Source organism: Pelodiscus sinensis, chromosome 1, assembly GCF_052426305.1.
Source record: "Pelodiscus sinensis isolate ZL-2025 chromosome 1, ASM5242630v1, whole genome shotgun sequence".
NCBI classification, from domain to species: domain Eukaryota; kingdom Metazoa; phylum Chordata; order Testudines; family Trionychidae; genus Pelodiscus; species Pelodiscus sinensis.
In genome coordinates, this window is record NC_143052.1 from 73,451,897 (window position 1) to 73,473,527 (window position 21,631).

General features: G+C 41.3%; 1 protein-coding gene across 2 annotated transcripts in view; it reads right to left on the minus strand.

Moving 5' to 3' along the window:
* The window catches only part of LIN7A (lin-7 cell polarity scaffold A), an 81,565-nt gene that overhangs the window by 12,701 nt on the left and 47,233 nt on the right, over nucleotides 1-21,631 (minus strand). For both annotated transcript variants that reach the window (XM_075932489.2, XM_075932498.2), the window contains exons 3-4: nucleotides 6,250-6,321; nucleotides 3,724-3,933 (exon numbers count right to left, since the gene is read on the minus strand). In XM_075932489.2, the coding sequence (XP_075788604.1) occupies nucleotides 3,724-3,933; nucleotides 6,250-6,321 (282 nt within the window). The remainder of the gene's footprint in view (nucleotides 1-3,723; nucleotides 3,934-6,249; nucleotides 6,322-21,631) is intronic.

Here is a 21,631-nt window from a genome sequence, read left to right on the forward strand (position 1 = left end):
GGTAGAGAGGCTGTCTTTGTAATGTGTAAGGTAATTATCATCTAAATTAAGGCCCATTTGGATTGAGTAGTGCAGGATAAAGACCTAATAAATTATTACATTACTAAGTAGGTAACTTCTTCCCATCATAGACCTTAGTTCAGGTATTATCAACTAAAGCTAAGTTCAAGGTGAGTTCAGCTACACCTAACACCATTACTGCACTTGGTTTGAATGCTTCTGTGCCTGCTGTCACTCTTAAATTCACAAATTTGGCCAGAAGGGACCATTAGATCATCTAGTCTGACCTCCTGTATATCACTGTGTTAAGCCTAATAACAGTTGTTTAACTAAAGCATAATAAAAGGCTAATTAACACCCTACTTGGCTTCCTCTCTCTTTGTTAATTAACCAGAGAACGGCAAAGAGAAGGATAGTCAGAATATACATTTTTTTTTTAAATCTTAAAGCATTGGCAGGTTCCATCAAGCAGAATAAAAGTAAAAGACATACTGGAGAGATAACAATAGGCAAAGGAATTGCAGATATTATACAGGGAAGCACGGTCATGACTATACCTAGGCACATATAATTATAGTAAAAAGCCCCATCTCAATTGCAGACAAGGAAAAGGAATCTGATTACTGGGCAAGCAGGCAAAGTGAGGTAACCTATTTGAGGTCAAGGTCTGTAAGTAAAGATGCTGGATGAAAATTAGTTTTTTTCTATACTTATGCTGTAGTCTCTAATATCTAACAGTAGGTACTAGATAATGACAGCTATGTCTGTGTCCTGGCTGAGCCATTTGTAGGGATTACTCCTTTACTTGGGGAAGAATACTTTACTCCTCAGCATAATGATAAAGTATTTTTTTAAACTTCTCATGAGACAATTTAAGCAACACCAACCAATCATGCTAGAATAAGTAATACAAGTAATACAAGTTCAGCCCTAGTTTTATATTGATAATTATAAAGCTGGATAACCACCAACATGAGCATAAGCAAGCTGCAGATATCTCATTTTCATTTCATGTTCCACTGCTGATCCATCTGCTGTACTGCACCTGCTGTATATTATTTGCTTCATCTCAGATACAGGTGACCTACTCACAGTGAACAATAGGTTAGCTAAAGTTAGCCCCTTTTTCATCTGTTCTTGAGTTTTCTGTGAACAGATCACTAATTTCATTGTTTATTGTTTCAAATTATTTTAGAATTGTTTTGTGAGGATATAATTCAGCATTTGGATAGCTTGTGAATTGTTAGCAACAGGTATTGTTTCAAATTTTCAACATTTATAATTCAAAATAGAGGTTTTTTTCATTAGGTTAAGTATTCTACCAGAACCTGTAAAGTTGATTGGTCTCTGGTGTAGCTCTTTTATTTAGGAAATCATATTTTCCCTCCCTACTGCGTAGGGATGATTAGCAAAATGTTTACATTTTGCAAAAATTTTCCACTCTGTAGGGGGACAAAGCTGAGACCTTTAGACATTCTCTCTCTCATGGCCTGGTGGGTAGGATACTTGGGATATCATGGTTCAAGTTTCTGTTCCAAATCAGACGGGGCCAGCACTTGAACCCGTCTCTCCCACATACAAAGTGGTGTCCCAGTCCCAAGACTATTAGCTAGTCTCTTGCTTGTTTTTTTTAACTATAAATTCCCATCCTTGACTTGAGAAACCATCCTTAAAAAACTACTATATTCCCACACAAAAGTTCAGTTTCAATGAGCTGTCATTTTCCATTTGAAAAACAAACAAACATTTAATCAACAGAATTCCCAATTAGCTCTAGTTGCTGATGCTTTATTATTCCTTACCATTTTGCCATGAACAGAAAATTAAGCTGAATCCTCAGGCTTGTTATGAATCAGTTTGGGGTGTGAGCCAAATTGGGGTGTGAGCCAAATGTCTAATTTCCACAGGGAGGTGATGGTCAATGGGAGATTTGTATGGAAGTACTGGGTGCATAAGGAATGTAGGATTTTAGTCCTCTGTAAGAATATAGTGTTTCTAGGCCAGAAGCATGCTATTTGAGTGTGTCATAATATTTTAATATTTTACAAAATCTACTAACTGACATTTCACCTCTGCCTCATGGATTTTAATGGGGCCATGCAGAGGGCAAGTCTGTAACAGAATACTTAACTTATGCCACAATGATTTCATGTTTTATGATGACTACTACACTGAAAATTTGCCCTATTCTGATGACAAAAATTGTAACATGAAGAGAAAATATGTTGTAAGCAACTGTAAGAATAAGAAACAGTGTAACTCTAACAAACTAATAAGTCTTCAGATTTTTTTTAAAAATTGTTTAAAAGGCATACATTCTGACCATGGACTTTATGTTATCACTTTCAAAAACTGCAGTGCAGTAAGTTTACTCTTCTCCTGGTATACCACACATAGGAGAAGTGCATCAAATATATGATAAGAAGTTATGGGGCAGAACTTGTCCCAGAGACAGTAGGGCACTGATTTTCCTCCTCTGTACCTTGCTATTCCAGTTCTGCTGTTTGGAGTCCAAAATGAAACTATTGCAAAGCAACTATATAAAATTACACTTTTTTACTTTACACATCTGCACTCTGTATGCATTTGCTGATTTAAGTGACAAAAATAACACTGCAGAATAACACAAGTGAAAGAGAATGAGCTGGATTTTATTCTTCATTGTGAATCATCAACAAAATTGTTTACTTAGCTCCTTTTTAATTATAATTCTACAAAGCCACAGAAGGCCATATGACTATACAAATGTCACAGAAGGCCTAATCTGGCCTGCAGGACTGTTACTGGCTATGAAGTACAAGAAGAAAAGAGCCCAGTTTAACTCTCCAATTGAAGCACTGGCAATGACAGAAGGTATCTTTTTACTAAATGAATGTACAGTAAACTTCCGATAATCTGACACCTTTGGGACCCACAGGGTGCCGGATTATTGGATATGCTGGAGTACCGGAAGGGGAGGCTATGAAGGGTAGTGGGGGGAGGTGTCGGCGGGGAACTGCGCAGCGTGGGCAGCACTCCAGCTGCTCTGCCCCCAGCTTCCCCAAGTCTGCCGCTGCTGGAACTGACCAGTGGCGGACTTGGGGAAGCTCTGCCCCGGCTTCCCCAAGTCCGCTGCTGGTCAGTTTCAGCAGCACCGGACTTGGGAAAGCCGGGGGCAGAGCAGCTGGGATGCTCTGCCCCACAGCTTCCCCAAGTCTGCTGCTCATCAGTTTCAGCAGCGGTGGACTTGGGGAAGCCGGCAGGCGGAGCAGCTGGAGTGCTGTCGGGTTGGTCCCACAGCGCCGCTCAGGTGAGGGGTGGGGCTGCGGGACCAACCCGGCACCACCCCAGCTACTCTGCCCCACGCTTCTCCGAGTCTGGCGCTGCTGAAACTGACCAGCGTTGGACTTGGGGAAGCCGGGGACAGAGCAGCTCCAATTGTCCGTCTGGTCAGTGCACTTCCGGGTTCCAATTGGTGACGGACTATCGGGAGTGCCGGACCACTAGATGCCGAACAACTGGAGTTTTACTGTACTTTTTTGCAGAAATGGAGACAATAAACAATGGAACTCCGTAAGGATATTTTTAGAGGTGAGCCACACTGAAAGATGAAACTAACCAACCAGCAAAAGAGGTGATGGCACACCATCCTTTAGTTTACTGTAAATGCCAGCATTTTAAACCTTCATTTTGAAAAATAAAATCTCACATGAAAAAGAAAATCACTCTAAACTTTTCACATACCACTCCATTAACAGAAAGCAGCTGGTCTCCCCGCTTGAGTCCTCCATGTCTTTCTGCCACCCCTCCAGGAATGATACGAGAAATATATATAGGAGAGTTTTGTTCCTTTCCTCCCATCACATTAAAGCCAAGACCTTCATCAGTCTTTGGCAGCTCTACTACTCGAGGGTGTGAATGGCCTTCACTTGCTGCAAAAGCAGCAACTGTTGCCTGGAAAAAAAGAGAGTTATTTGGCCATGTAATGAGATTACAGTTAAACCCTGTTGTCTGTTTTGCAGAAAGAATTTGTTCACATGAAAATAATATTTTGAAATTCTATCAAAGATCTGAAAGCACTTTATAAACATTAAGTTTCAAATCATTCCTTTGAAATACTTGGGTAAATAAGCACTGAGAAATTAAGCGACTTGCTCAGCATCACACAGAAATATATGTTAAAAGGCAGGATTGCAAGTCATCTGTTCTAACTCTCTAACACATTACTTCTTATTTTAAAGCTATTTTTGTCACTCCGTTTTTTCCTTACTGGTGTGCAAAATAATGATATGACATTCTGCTGTTCTTTTAGTTTATGTAACTTGGATAAAGTTAATTGTTTCCCCCAACCCAGTATGTATGGGACTGATTATTTGGTTTATTCTTCACCAAAACAACAACAACAACAAAAAGAAATTCCTGATGAAGGATATTTTCATTTAGATTATTTTATTAAATAGCCTCAATAAAATCTTTCTGTTGAATGAAGCAATGATAGATTAATATCTTTTACAACAGGGACAAGTCCTTTTATACTATATCTGCATTTTATATAGATATGTCTTGAAAATTAATGTTACATAATCTTCAGATTACAGAACTATAAAATGAATTAAAAAAACTAAATAGCAGCTCTTACTCTATAAAAATTACAAAAAGGTAAGACATTGTAAATTTTGTATGAAGAATCTTTCACTAGCAATTGTCTCTTTTTAGTTGTAGCCCCTGGTAAAGCATTAAGTAAACATTAAAACAATTATCTCTACTTTTCAACATATCCTCATACTTAAAATTACTGCAGTAGTTCTACATAATATTAATGCTTGTTCAGCATTCTAATGTTTATGCTTAATAGAAGCTAGTAGATGATATGAATATAATGGATCATTCTCAGTTATATGTACTTGCTCATGCAAACCTTGTCATCATGCATACATTAAATGTCAGACATGAATGCACTAGGAAAATGCAATGCAGACAGCCCAGAAATAACCAGGAAGTATTGCGATATTCAAACATTGCTCTGTAACCCTGCTGTTCTATATGAATAAGAAATGAGAATGGCAAACACTATTCAGAATGTTTTACCCTTTTTATACCACATAGCAATCATTTTTGTGTTTATCTTCAGTGTCAACAAATCATGATCTAACATAATTTTCTACATTCAGCAGTAGAACCTTTACAAATCTACATTGTTCATTTGAACTGTCAATTAGAAAAGGTTAACTCATAAGAAATAAGCTTATGGTAATAAGCCTAATTCAATATAACTAAAATGAAATGAAAAACCAAAATGTAGGAAAAATCTAATATTTTAGTTTACTGTACAATAGGCTAATTATTTTAAATGTACTGGTTTAACTGGAACATTTTTTTCTGAAATGCTATAGGTATCTTTGATAGCAAATTTCTGATCTTTGTCTTTTTATTAGTGTGTTAGGAGGTTTTTTATTTGCCCTTTCTCCCTACATTTACAAGGAAGTAATAAAAATAAAAGCCAGAGGATTTTTGCCATTGACTTCACTGGGATCTTAATGAATTCTTTTCCTGAAAAATACCATGGGTTTCCTTGAACACACTTACTACATGATATCTACATAACCCATTTAGCAAGTGGAGGGTAATCCTGTGTGCCAAATAGTAATGGAAGGAGCTAGTTCTGTGATGAAGCCTTGTAAGAAGCAATTATTTTTGTTCATGCACTAAAAACACAAATTGGGTTACATAATGGGTGCAAATAGGATTCTTTAATCAATACAGAGGAATTCACATGTAGTTACCACACAGACTTATCAGACTTACATACTAGGACCCTGTTTTTCAGAAGTGATGGGCACCCAGAGCTCCCATTGACTTCAACTGGAGTCTTGTGTGCTCAACATCTCTGAAAATCCTACATGCACTGATTGGAGGCTAGACCACTTGCTACTTGGATGAGCCCTATAAGAGAATTTGTCATAAAAATATTGATATTCCAGGTTTAATTCTACAGAATGAACTAGTAGATTTGCTTTTGCAAACTAATTTTTCAATAAACCACCAGATCCCATGATATCATTCTCTTTTCTTAAGCTACAGAAGCAGCATAAAGGTTAAATTTGCCATTAGGATTGTTACCTGGGAAGTAGCACTGGTTCTAGACTCTGGGCTGCCACTGATGTCTAAATTTTCTTACAGAGCACACACGAATACCTGAAACACACACGCGCACAGTCAATTACTAGGTCACTTTGGTAACATGTACTTCAATAGTTACACGGGTCTTACCTTTGCAGTGGCTCTGGCACGGAATTCTGGGCAGCCATTAACCGTTATGGTTTCATGCATATATTGGTATACCTAAAATGTGTGCGGAAACAAGGAAGAATTAATTATAGGGAACAAACAAAAACTTAATTTTATTTTACCCTACACAGGATATACTCTTTCAATCATAATATGGTTTCATTAATGTTCCCTTAGTACAATTAAGGAATCCGGTGTTCGTTACCCTAGTTATACATTTTGTTCTCTTGAAGACATTCTTTGCGATCCTTTCTCTGAACTCCCAAAATTGCTCTCTACCTATCTACATGCCTACAATTTTACAGAGTCAGTCCCTATCCTACCACTGGCCACCTTCTGCCCATGTCTGCCTTGAACTGAGCCCATTGCCTCTGACAGGAATTTGATGAATTCTGTGACCTCTGAACCCTCTCATGAACTGGGAAGTCAGGAGGTGAAATAATTAAAAAAAAACCTTTCTTAGTAGGGTCTGCGGTGGGAAGTCCACATTAAATGTTGTGGAATTTAAGTGTACAATGTGTGCATAGTCATTCAGTGCTGTCTCAGCTCGATGGTGCTGAATTTAATTTTTGCTTTAACCTTTTGGCACAAATGGTGCAGAGTAAGGGAGAACAATCTGGGTGGTAAATTAGGAATGGTGTAATTATTTTCTGTGTAATGTCTGCAAGAAAATATTTTTTAGCCACAAGTAACTCTTAGCACTTCTCTTACAAATCTATAGGTTTTATCAATTCTTGTAATTTGTTTTGAGCAAGAATTACAAAATTCAAAAGGAGTGTCTTATTTCTAGTACACTCAATTAGTATCTCTTGTGGCTTATCTGTTTTGAAAGAATCAGTTGGCCCCTAAATGTTTCCAGCTATACTGGAAAAGATCGACAAAACGCCCTTTCTGCATCTGATACACAATTCTGATACACTGTTTTTAATAAAAGTGGCCTTTTTTGAAAAAACTTCACCTGCGTCTAGACTGATGTCACATTCTTTCAAAATTAAATCGAAAGAAAACAGCGTTTTTTTCTACAGCAGTAAGCCTCATTTTACAAGGAAGAACGCCTTTTTTCGAAACAGGTCTTTTGAAAAAAGGAACTCTTGAATGCAAACAGGGCTTTTTCAAAAGAGAGCATCCAGATTGCCTGGGTACTCTCTTTCAAAAAAGTGGATCGCTTTTTCAAAAAAAGTTGTGGCTGTCTAGTCAATCTCTTTCGAAAGAAGCTTTTTTGAAAGATTCTTTTGAAAAAGCTTCTTTCGAAAGAAGAGTGTAGTCTAGATGTATCCCAAGTTTAGGTTTGGAGCAGGCTTTTGGTTTTTTCTTATGAGAGGTACAGCTGCCACCATGAAGAGGGGAGAATATAATGTGCAAGTAGGTGGAAATCAAAGGAAAGGCAAAATGAGGGAATAGGAAATCCAACAGATAATTGAAATTTTGTATAGCAGACAAATGTACCAGAATGGAGAATTAATAGATTATCACCAGCATAGAAACCACAGTAGGGCTGGTTTCTGGGCTACTGAAAACTAGGTTTAATGGGGATAAAGCAGACTAGGGGAATAGGATGAAGCCTTTTGTCCATCTCTTGATAGGCTGAAATCCTGACTCTGTTGAAATAAATGGAAAAGCTTACATCGATCTCAGTACAGCCAAGATACTACCCTAACATTTAAAAATAAATAAATAATATCCAAGTACTGAGATCATTGACTCAGTAATCCTTAAACTTCCTTTTTTGTTTACACTGGGTATAATGGGTTAAACCTACATAATCGGCATTGATTTAGGTAGCACAGTTTAGTGCTTCCAAATATTAAGCTGTAAAAATTCATTAGAACCTCAGTTACAAACACCTTGGAAACAGAGGTTGTTTGTAACTCTGAAATATTCGTAATTCTAAACAAAACATTATGGTGGTTCTTTCAAAAGTTTACAAATGAACATTAACTTAATACAACTTTGAAGCTTTACTTTGCAGAAGAAAATGCTGCTTTCCTTTTTTTAACATAGTACTATGCTATACTTGGTTTCTTTATCTCTGTTGCTGCCTGATTGCAAACTTCCTGTTCCAAATGAGGTGTATGGTTGACTGGTCAGCTCATAACTCTGAGGTTCTACTGTATAAGATTTACCATACCAGACTAAAATACTGCGTCGCTTCAGCTGTCCAGCGTACTGTTGCTTTAAAACCACTGAGCCAATTACACAATGCTGTATGTTCTTGACACCCACATATCTGTTTTATCAGAAGCATGAGATCTGATTAGCCTTATAATTGTTTGCACAGCCACATGCAGGTCACAAATTAACAATATATGAGTGACTTGGAGATTTATGATTACAGTGAATTATGTTGAAAATTAACCACAGTATTCTATCAAGATAAGCCATGAGAAGTTATCTGAAACATTGATTATGTAGTTTGGACAAGCCAAAGGGTGGTAGGTATTAAAAAAATCAGCAGTTATCAAATGGAACTGATTAATTCAGCAGTATGTATATATCAGCATGTATGTGGCAGGTTGACACAGAAGTTACTTAAATAAACGCCGTAGTGATGAGAGAATAAGATTTTTAGAATCTATCTATCTATCTAATTTCTGCAGTCATGTGAAAGCACGAATTTCAAATCTTTCCATTCACTAAGAATTTTTTTTAAATTAGCAAATTTAAGATGGTGTTGTCTAAATAATTGCCAGTATCACCATGGTGACCATAATATCTGCAATACAGTTGAATTTGGACAGGAATTTCTCTTGTAATTTAAAACCCATTCACTATAAGCAATTGATGTTATTACCCTTGAATATCAGCTTGATGCAACACCAAATCCAATTTCCCCTACCCAATTATCACATAATGCTTAATATAAATTGAGATTATGAAAGAAATAAAATCTACATCTAAATGACTTTCACATTATTAAGTTAAACAAAACAATAAAAGGATTGTCTATACCTGTTCTAACAAGCCCTTGAAGCTTTAAGTCTCTTAGGGTATGTCTACACTACAGCACTAATTCGAACTAACTTAATTCGAATTAGTTAATTCGAACTAAGCTAATTTGAATTAGTGCATCTAGACCTAAAAACTAGTTCGAATTAGCATTGTGCTAATTCGAACTAGCATGTCCACATTGAGTGGACCCTGAACCGAGGTTAAGGATGGCCGGAAGCAGTGCCGGCAGGGCATCAAATGAGGACTTAGAGCCTGGAGCTGCTGTCTCAGGCTAGCCGAGGGCTGTGCTTAAAGGGACCCGACCCCCACCTTGGACAGACAGTTCTCAAGGGTTCCCCGCTTGCAAAGCAGTCCTGGCTTGGAGTGCCCTGAGTGCCCACACTCGGCACATCACAGCACTCGGCCATCAGCCCGGCTGCACTTGCCGCAGGCTGCCATCCAGAGGGAGGGGGGTCAATCAAGGGTCTTCAGGAGAGCTTCCACCCCGAGGAGCCCGCAGAGCCAGCCCATTCCTCCCTCACCTCCTTCCACTTACCCCTCCCTAGTCCTCCTTCCTGATGTACAAAATAAAGGACACGTGTGTTCAAAAATAGAAACTCTTTATTTAACAAAACTCGGGGAGACTGGGAAAAGGAGGTGGGAGAGGGAAAGAGAGAGGGTGGGAGAGGGGAGGGCAACTAAAATGATTAGGGGTTTGGAACAGGTCCCATATAAAGAGAGGCTAAAGAGACTGCGACTTCTCAGCTTAGAAAAGAGGAGACTGAGGGGGGATATGATAGAGGTCTGTAAAAGCATGAGTGATTTGGAGAGGGTGCATAAAGAAAAGTTCTTCATTAGTTCCCATAATAGAAGGACTAGAGGACACCAAATGAAATGAATGGGTAGCAGGCTTCAAACTAATAACAGGAAGTTCTTCTTCACAAAGCAAGTAGTCAACCTGTGGAACTCCTTGCTGCAGGAGGCTGTGAAGGCTAGAACTAGAACAGAGTTTAAAGAGAAGTTAGATAAAGTCATAGAGGTTGGGTCCATGAAGTGGTATTAGCCAGGGGGTAGAAATGGTGTCCCTGGCCTCTGTTTGTGGAAGGCTGGAGATGGATGGCACGAGACAAATGGCTTGGTCATTGTTTCGGTCCATGCCCTCCAGGGTCCCTAGTGTTGGCTGCTGTCAGCAGACAGGCTACTGGGCTAGATGGACCTTTGGTCTGACCCAATACGGCCATTCTAAGCTCAGGGCTCAGAGTCAGGGGTCTCACTGGACCACCCTGATTTTCATGCAAACCTGCTCCTGGGTGGCCAGGCTGGCAGCTATCCTACCCTAGACGGCCACTTTCCTGTGCCTAGTGCGGACGTCGTGGATGAAGTCCACAATGTCTGCACTAGACCAGGTGGGCGCCTGCCTCTTGCGGACCCGGGCAGGCTCCCGGGAGCCACCAGCCTGGTCCCGGGAAGAGGCGGAGGGCTGGGTGGCAGTGGGTGGCTGGTTCGTGCCGTGCCAGGTGCAGGGTCTGCTGTCTGGGTGCTGGCAGGCTTGCACCTGGCACGGGCACCGTAGCCAGCCTGTGCCCCTTTAAGGGCTCCGGGGCCGGGAAGGGGGTAGACGAGTTTCCCTGGTGGTGCCCAGAGTGGCCACCAGGGAAAGCTGGGGAGGGCTAGCCTCCCACTAGTTCGAATTAAGTGGCCACACAGCCCTTAATTCGAACTGCTTAATTCGAACTAGGTGTTAGTCCTCGTAGAATGAGGTTTATCTAGTTCGAATTAAGTGCTCCACTAGTTCGAATTAAGTTTGAACTAGCGGTTTGTATGTGTAGCGCCTATCAAAGTTAATTTGAACTAACGTCTGTTAGTTCGAATTAACTTTGTAGTTTAGACATACCCTATGGGTATATCTACACTTGCCCCCTAGTTCAAACTAGGGGGCAAGTGTATACATACCCTTACGTATTACTCATTGTAACATCATATACAAAGTATATAGGGCTCCATAAATAACTATCATATGTCTGTAGTCACTATATCTCTTTTATCTAAATTATTTGAGTATCACCTCAGGCATTTAGACTGTACTGTACACAAAGAAATGCATACAACCAATCCATTCTGATGACTATTCTATATGTACAGATAAACCCCCAAAATATTCTTTGATCTGAAGATAAAAAAGATCATTTTTGTTCCCAGAAGGGAACACAGCTAGTTTTTTTCAAACACTTAGTATATGTCAAAGACCAGACATAGTTTTTAAAATCTTATTGCCAATTCCAACATCAGCAATACATCTAATGAAAGTTTTCTTAGCATACTACAATTCTCATTCATACAACATAATTTTTTAGAACAGTCATCAAAGATTTATTCAGACAAAACATTGCTCATGACAAATCAAAGACTACAAAGATTCAGTACTATGAATACAAGTGTCTGAACAAATATTTGGGGATGTTTAATAAAGAGGTCTCTGAAAATGGCATCCTATGGTGCCCATGAAAAAGACAGTACCTATTAATGTAACTGGTGCTCTTCCATTTATCTTAGGGGTGTGTTTTTGACACATGCCCTGGTGCCAGAAGTTTTTCTTTTTGTAGTATTTGTGGGGGATTGGATCTGGCGTGCTCTGAAGTGGCATACATGTGACATGTTATATAGGGCACTGGCTCCTCCAACTTCTTGCCAGAAACTCCAACAGTAGAGAAGAAGAGTAGGATGTTGAATGGACATGAGCAACACATCTTGGCCCTCAGAGGAGTTCAACTCTCAGGTCCTATTGTATTCCTACAGCTTAATATTTAGAAACACCAAACACAGCACTAGACATGGAAACAGGTAACATGAAAGCTATCTTCCATGACAGATGCAACAAAAAGCATGAGGCAGGCTCAAAGGGTGGCCCTGTTAGTCTAGAGAAGGCCATATTGAGGTTCCACTATGGAAAGCAGGACTGGACTTGAGGAAATAGCCCCTTTAAGCCCTTTAGGAACCTTGTAGTTATGTCCTGAGAGAATACCAGACTAGCCTGGGATTGGTGGGTGCAAGGCTGAAATGGCCACCAAATGCACCTTAAGAGAAGAGTGTGTGTAGATAGAAGTATGTGCCAAGGCTTGATTTTTCAGATAAAACAGGTAATAAAAATGGACCTGCAAGGAAGTATGCAAGGGGGAAATACCCCGATCAACTGCCCATGGGAAAATCTGATCCACTTTGTCAGGTATGACTTTCTGGCCAAGGACTTCTGACTGCTGAGAAGGACTTGTTGCACCCCTTCCAAACAGCACTGCTCCTTTGGATTTAGCCATGCAGCATCCACACTGTGAGGTAGAACAATGGGAGCATGGGAAATAAAAGCCAGCTATGATCCTGATACAGTAGATCTGGACGATTCAGCAAGGGCTACAGAGGGAGCACTGTCAAGCTCAGGAGGATGCTGAACCGATGTTGGTGGCCATGCCGGGGTGATCAGGATGACCAGAACTTTGTCTTGTTTGACCTTGAGCAGGGCCTTGTTGATGATAGGGATTGGCAGGAGCACACTCAACAGGTCTTCCATTGAGGGCCAGAAGAAGGCCTCAGAGAAGGAAACTTTTTCTCTTCCCCCAACTGGAAGAGAACTTGTAACACTTCCTGGTCAGCTGGGTGGCAAATAGGTTCGTTTTAAGGATGTTAAGTATCAACTAACTGACTACCCAAATCGTCAAAGCATTTTTGCATTGACGATTCAATTAGTTGATAGGGCTGCTCCATCTTTGAAGTGTAGCAACAGCCCTTAGGGCTGTTGCTACACTACAAAGATGAAAGATGAAATACCGCAGGGAGCCTGACGCTGGGCTCCCCACGGCATTTCAAAGATGAAAGCGCTGCATGGAGCCTGACGTCAGCTGGGGACTCCCCAGCTGACCCCGGGCTCTGTGCAGCACTTATGCTTTGAAATGCCATGGGGAGCCCAGCATCAGGCTCCCTGCGGTATTTCAAAGTGGCAGCACTGCAGGGAGCCCAAGGTCAGTGGGAGAATCCCCAGCTAATCCTGGGCTCTACACACCATGGGCAGCCTGGGGACACTCCAGTTGGCCCCGGGCTGCATGCTGCGTTTCAAAGTGGCAGCACCACGTGGCGCCCAGGGGTTGGCCCAAGGCTTCAAGCAGCGCTGCTGCTTTAAAGCACCTCTTCCTCTCCCCCTCCTTTGCTGCCTATTTTTGATAGAGGCAGTAAGAGTGTGAAGGGACTAGTTGACTATCCTGTCGACTATCCGATAAGCATTAGCTTATCAGACAGTTGACTAGTCAGCTAGTCTTTCACATCCCTAGTCCATTTAGGGAATTCCCCACCTCTGGAAGATTGTGGAAATGACCTATGAGTGGAGTGCCCACCCATCTTGAGTGAAAAGTCTCTGCTCAACTGATCTGCCAGTGTGTTCTGGCCCCCAGGAGATGACATGCTTCCAGATGGATTCCATGTTTGAGAGAGAGCCTCATGGCAGAGGGTTGAGGAGTGAGCTTTCTCATGCCATGTTATCCATTAGAACTCTGAACAACTTGACTGACAGGTTAGGGGGAAAGATCACACATGCCTTGTGGACTCCCTGGAGTTCCTTGATGTTTATGTGGATCTCTATCTCCTCAGAGATTCATATACCCGGAGTCTGGAGATTGCGGAGGTGGGTTCCCCAACTGAGATCCAAGCATACGAGATCAGCTCAATCAAATGGGAAGGGTCATGAAATGGAACACCTGTGACAACATTGTTTGGATTGGACCACCAACTAAGCGAGGTAAGTGTCTTCAGTAGAATAGACATGACCATTTCTAGATGGTGTTTGGACTGGGAGTAGATCGTTGCAAACCACTGTTGCAGGGGTCACTTCCTAAGTGTGACATGGTACACCACAAATGTGCATGTGGCCCAGAAGGCAGAGGCATTCCCTGTAGGGGGAATGCTGAGACTTCCACAACAAAGTCCACAAGTGGCCAAAATCTTTTCCGTGGAAGGAACATCCTGACTGAGGTAGAATTGAGCACTGTTCCAATGAACTCGGTCCTCTGCATCAGTATTAACATTGGTTCTGTGTCATTCACCAACAAGCCAAGATGACCACATGTGGTGAGCAGCAGCTCAATGTCCTCTTGGACCTGGAACTGCCTTTGATGAGCCCGTCATCCATTTATAGATATATCTGGATATCCAACTGCTGGAGATAAACCACTACCACTAACTTGCCTTTGGTGAACACATGTGGGGCTGTAGCTAGGCCAAACAAGAGGACCACAAACCAATAGTGGTTGATACCTACCATAAAACAGAGGCAGTGTCTTTGCCCCTTGGAGACAGCGATGAAGAAGTACACATTCTTGAGCTCAAGAGTGGTGTACCAGTCTCTGGAACTCAGGGAGGGGATGACGAAGGCCAGAGAGACCATGCGGAACTACAATTTTGCTAGGTAGCATTTCAGTCCATATTGAAGCTCGCCTTTGGAATCAAAGTTATGAATAACACTTCTGGTTTCTGTACTTCAGAGAAAACTCTTCCACCAGAGGCAACACGAGGGGGGTGCACATGGGGCCACGTGCTCCTCCATGCACCCTTCCAAGGAAGGAAGGGCCAGCCAGCAGCTGGTAGAAGGACTGGCATTAGTGGCAGGAGTCTGTGCTGTGGGACTCCTCCTTCCTCCTTCCACTCACCGGCAGCGGCAGCAGAGAAGGCGTAGGCCGGGTGGCTCCTGGCAGCACTGGGGATTGCTAAGAAGAAATGGGAGGGTAAGGATGGAACAAGGACAGGGCAGGGCAGAGGAAGGGGCAGGGACAGGCAGTTCAATTCCCCCTCCTTCCCTGCCACAAGTCATCACTGTCTTCCACCATGTCTATGCACAGTAGTTCATCTACTTTTTGCATGAGACTCTCATGAGAAGGATCCCTGAAGAGGGATGGGGAGGGGAAACAGAAAGTAACTACAAGGTTTACCATGCACTATCCCACCAAGGATCTAATGTTATGGCCCCCCCCCCCCCCACGCTGGCAGGAAAGGCAACAGACAATGGGCAAACAAAAGTGGGAAACTACACTTAATTTCAAAACAATTAGAAGAACAAAGTTTAATGAGAAGTGGTGGTGTTAGCTGCACCAGTACACTTCTAAACACCATCAGTGGTGGCAAGGAACTGATACTCAGGAGAGCCAATGGTGCCCTATATGCCACGGCATATGTGCATCATTCCAGAGGGTACCAGAACCAATACCCTACAAGCAAACACACCTATAATGAATGGACACAAGCAAGCACTGGAAAAAGAACATCAACCATCTTGAATGACCATGTGAGATACAGTTTAATGTGCCATGTCTTGTTCTGTCATTTCAGTGGAAAAGCAAACAGACTATAATTGCTTTCATTTTAATCTTTTTCTCAAACAGAAATAATGTGAATATACAAAGCAAGAAGTTGTCAAAGGCTCAATTAAATGTCAAGAAATTTGCCAGTCTAACTGCACATATAAAAAGAAAAATCCCCACATTTCAAAATAATGTTGAAGGCTTGTAGCCAAGAGCTTTTGTTGCCAGCAATGTGAACTGTGAACTATAATGAAGTATCATCACCAAGCTGAGACATGAGGAAGTAGCATGGACATTGCAAAGTACTTCATGTTAAATTTTGTGTGTATAAGGGTGGCCTGTTCCACAGGTCTAGGACCTACTCAATTATTAGACCCACTGGAAAAGGAGCAAGTGATTATAAAAGCCAGCAAGTGGCTCAGCTGAGGGGGAACAGTGAGGAGGAGCTGCAGGAAGGGGCAAGGTCCTATAGCATCCCTGAGGAAGAAAGGCAGATCTCCATGTGGTAAGTCCTGAGACCAGTGGCTGGCTAGTAAGCCCCACCTGATAGTCTTCATTTTCTTTTGATGTGTTTGTGGGCATTTGGAAATAAATGGAGCCCACAGCTGAGATCTAAAGGCTAAAGCAATATGGTTGATAATTCCCCAAGGCAGTGATGAAGCCTGCATCTTATAGTTGGTTTTCACAAGTTTGAAGTGTCTAATATTCTAGATAAATATTGTTAAATAAATACAAACATCATACCAAAGACCAGGATGTGCAATAGCTTCACTGGCTCATACTGACCACTGTAATTGTATACTCACTATAGGGAAGCCTTCATTTTAACACAAAGGAAAGTAAAAATGGTCACTTTTTAACATGCAGTATGCTGTCCATTTCAAGAACAGTTTCTAAAGCCAGGTATAGAGTGTGCAATATTTAATTTTTCATCTAAAACAGTGAAAATGTCATTGAAGCTGAAAAGATTGTTTTGGAGGCACAGAATTGGAAGGTTGGTTGGAAGAGCACTAGAGAATACAATTGTAGTAGCAACTAAGAGGATGGGGAAAGACCACAAAAGAAACTGGGGAAGCCATCCCCAAAGCCCATGAATAAAAATGGAGCTGCACATGAACTTTCATTATTTCAAAACCAAGAACTGCAATTATGGATTAATAGTGACATTTCACCTTTTCTTTTTTGTGGGGGGAGTGATTTCTAGGAAGAATGTCAACTCCCACATGTGAACATTCATGAAGCAAAAATGTGATGTATGTTTTTTTTTAATTCAGACAGCTTTGCCAAGTATCCAAGTTTGTCTTCCACTTCCATATACTGCACACAATACAATGCTCTCATCAAGAAGCACTCCAGATACTGTGAATATAGTATTCAGCTACAATGTAGGTAGCTTGTACAGTTAGGTGCATTAGCTATAATAAACTATGTAGGAGCCTTAGCTAGATAATAAGCCAGAGCTGCTCCCCCTGAGTACTTGGCAGAAATCCGGAAGGAGGGACGTCCTAGCATTGCATTCCATTCTTCGTGGTGAATCCCCATTGTGGTGCAGGAGCTCTAGCTGGCACAGGGAAATGTATATTATAACAATAAGTACCTAGCTCTTATACAGTAATTTGGATCAGTAGATCTCAAAGGATTTTACAAAGGAGGTCAGGATAATTATTTCCAGTGTCCAGATCGGGAAACTAAGGCACAGTCAGTAGATGTGACTTTCCCAAGGTCACTCAGCAGTCCTATAGCAGAGCCAGGAATAGAAGAGCGGTATCCCAAGTCTCAGTCCAGTGCTCTGTCCAGTAGGCCTCACAGCTTCCCATTACATATCACTCCTCCTTCCTCAGCCCTCAAGCACTAGAGGATAGCTTGGTGACAAAAGCTAATGCACAAGGATCCAAAACAATGTAACATGGACTGAGAGCACAGACTGGCCTATGGAAATCTTGGTGAAACTGTGAAAGAAATCTAAGATATGCAACATAGGGTCAGCCATGATGTTTTAAGATGGCCATGGATTTGTTAGCAGAAGAGGTTCTTAAAGTCTTCCACAGGAGGAACCACCATTTTAAGAGCCTGTCCCCAGGAATACTCCCACTCCTATTCTGAGCCATGCAATATCTTTCCCATCCTAGTTCTCAATTGCAAAACATCCATGTGGCAACTATCACTAGAGGAAAGTAAATTGGAAAATAATGTCTGTGTAGCTGTACTTGAACACAATTTGGTAGCTAGGAAGCAGGAAGAGGAGCTGCCAGAATCATGTGAGCTACAACTCTCCATTCTACTGGCTTATGTACCATAGTGGTTCAGCTGATGTGTTACAGTAGCTTAATTATAATTTGTAACTAAAGTGGAAAATATATTAACGTTCTTTTATTATCCAGTACTTAGCCCTCCTGAGCCTGTTTATCTCATAAGATCATCTAAGATTAGTACATAAAAAGAACAGAAATATGTGAAATTGTATGTGATGGGAATAGAGGACACAACAGGTCGCCCATCTGTGGCAAGTCTGTTCACTCCCACTGACCCAGTACATCATTGCCTAACTAGCAGGTTAGAAGTGCGAGGCTAGACTAATCTGAGCACAGGGTAAGGGAACAGTAAGGGGGGGGGGGGAAATATTACGTGAGTGGATATGAAGAAAGCTACTTAACTCTGTGCCTCAATCCACGTACATACACCCACGGTCGTGTTTCGCATCACATACATTTTCTACCTTTCTTTTTCTTTAAATACATAGAATCATAGAATCATAGAATAATAGGACTGGAAGGGACCTCGAGAGGTCATCGAGTCCAGCCCCCCGCCCTCAAGGCAGGATCAAGCTCCGTCTACACCATCCCTGACAGATGTCTATCTAACCTGTTCTTAAATATCTCCAGAGAGGGAGATTCCACCACCTCCCTTGGCAATTTATTCCAATATTTGACCAATATTTGACCACCCTGACAGTTAGGAATTTTTTCCTAATGTCCAATCTAAACCTCCCCTGCTGCAAATAACTCTTTTTATCTGATTTGCTGACTTTATAGATTAGTCTTATATCAGCATTCTGTTGCACGAGGAACATTACCAGGAGTAATCTGTAATAGCCTGTTTGCAGCAGGGTGTTTATTGCTTGAGTCCTAGAGTTTGCGCTTTAAATAGAAACTTTGCTCAGTTAGCCATTTTTAAAATGCTGGTATTTCTTCCAGTGGCACAATGGTTCCAACCCATTCACAACAATAACTACATATTCAGAGGACTTAAGATAGTTTCAGTCTGAAAACTGAAGGCAAAAGGGGGAGCGGACAGAAACACAATTTCTAAGGGGAGAAAAATATGTGTTTATAAAATTAGAGGACAAACTAGGACAAGAAACTGAGAGTGGCAAGATACAGCCCAAATGAACTTCTAAGAACTGTAAAGAAAGCAGCAAGCTATTTAACAGATCTCTGTAAATATCAGAGTACTTGAGGACTTATTTCTGGTCACTTATTACTGGACTATCCAAATCATATTAGATGATATATAAAGAGAAAAACAAGTTCTGTGCTCCATCGAGTTTACACAAACTAACAAGAACATAGAAATAAAGGATACAACAAAAGCAAAGTGATTGAGCAGTAAGGTTTGGCACCTGTTTTGTTGCTTCCAGGACTTGGTTTAGGTGTTGCTAGATTCTGACTTTTAATGCTTCATTAAAAATTAAATGGAAAAATTAAACCAAAATAAGACTAATCTATAAAGTCAGCAAATCAGATATAAGGAGTTATTTGTATTTAAAGAAAAAGAAAGGTAGAAAATGTATGTGATGTGAAACATGCCTGTGGGTGTATGTACGTGGATTGAGGCACAGAGTTAGGTAGCTTTCATATCCACTCACGTAATATTTCCGCTCCTTACTGTTCCTTCACCCTGTGCTCAGATTAGTCCACCCTGCTAGTTAGGCAATGATGTACTGGGTCAATGCGAGTGAACAGACTTGCCGCAGATGGGCTACCTGTTGTGTCCTCCATTCCCATCACATACAATTTCACATATTTCTGTTCTTTTTATGTACTAATCTTAGATGATCTTATGAGATAAACAGGCTCAGGAGGGCTAAGTACTGGATAATAAAAGAACATTAATATATTTTCCACTTTAGTTACAAATTATAATTAAGCTACTGTAACACATCAGCTGAACCAATATGGTACATAAACCAGTAGAATGGAGAGTTGTAGCTCACATGATTCTGGCAGCTCCTCTTCCTGCTTCCTAGCTACCAAATTGTGTTCAAGTACAGCTACACAGACATTATTTTCCAATTTACTTTCCTCTAGTGATAGTTGCCACATGGATGTTTTGCAATTGAGAACTAGGATGGGAAAGATATTGCATGGCTCAGAATAGGAGTGGGAGTATTCCTGGGGACAGGCTCTTAAAATGGTGGTTCCTCCTGTGGAAGACTTTAAGAACCTCTGCTGCTAACAAATCCATGGCCATCTTAAAACATCATGGCTGACCCTATGCTGCATATCCTGTCCTCCTGGAACTTCATGATGTCAGTGAACTTAGGGCTTAGATCAGGCATGGGCAAAATATGGACCACCAATCCACCAGATCTGGCCCATGGAGGCAGTGGGGAGCCCCACACAGGCTCCCCTGCCTGCCCTGCAGCCCCGCACGCCAGGCAGAAATGCTGCTTCTAGGCTTCCTTTCTGTTTCAAAACTGGAGGGGAGTGGAGAAGTTTCAGGAGTCATCCCACTCCCAGCACAATCCCATTGGTCAGTTTCTGGCCAGAAACCAGCCAATGAGAGCTGCTTGTTTGAATAACAGGCAGCCAAGAAGAACCATGCCCCCTTTCCTTAGTTATTCACAGAAGCACATGGCCAGGTAAACAGGCATGCTGGCTGGCTGGGAAATATTTTAAGCTCTGCAAGCCTTAGCTATGCAGGCAGGCAGGAAGGTTTGGCTGCTGGCTGGTAAGTCTCCTGGCCACAACCTGCCTCTGGCATCCCACCCCTTCCCTGCCCCAATCCTCTGCCCTCCGCCCAGATCTGGCACCCCAAACTCCTGTCCCAGATCAGAATCCCTTTCTACTCTAGGTCACATCCCAAACCCCTGCACTCCAGTCCCCTGCCCTAGGTCACAACTGCCTTCTTTACCCAAAGTTCCTCCCAGACTCTAGTTTCTCTCCTGTATCCAAATCCCTTACCCCAAGCTCCCCTCTGCACCCAGCCTCCATCCCAGACCCTGCATCTCCTCCATTAATATCATGGAAGAGAGTGGCCCTGAATCACTTTCCAAAGTCTTGGAGTAGCCACCCATCAAAAATTATTGCCTACCCCTGGCTTAGATGTTCCTTTTCCCTGTCACACACATATATATACACATATATATATACACACATACACACAGAGAATAAATATATTGTGTAAGATAAAAATTATTTTCAATTTTGTATTCTAAAGCACAGGGGGGAAAACCACCTCTTTTTAAAATGCACAAAACAAACACACATGTGAGCACAAAGAAATGAAAATTGCTGAAAAATGAAATCCCTAAAAGGAGATACTTGTGACATATTATGAGTTTACAACAAAATTTTTAAAAATCTGTATTATAGATGTTGTTTCCTGTAGCTACTGATCTTTGACAATTCATAGAAAAGCTATTATTTTTCATTAGCTTGCACTGTAAGAATCAGTTATTTGTATTCGATCAAATAAATGGAAGGTGGGCTGCAAGCATTTTGAACATTTTGGTATGGGAATCTTTCATTAGTCTGTAAGTAGTTTTGTGTTTGCATCAGAAAATCTGTTAACAGCTACCCTCAGAGACAAACATCTGCATCATTATCACAACTGTCAGAACAATCCCCTGCTGTGCAGCAACACTGTGTCATTTTGCCTTTTGCAGCATGGCGGATAACTCATTAAAAAGCCTAACCCCTGCAAATCAACTAAATCACATTTAACTTCCCAAGGAAATATGACAGTTTTAATTACAGAAGATATTAAAGAAATATATTAAAATGTAAAAGCTAACGTATGTAATTGAGGATATTTTATTAAAACATTTATTTTAGGGGGGAAAAAAGAAACTATGTCAGATTTACTGAAGTGAAAAATGT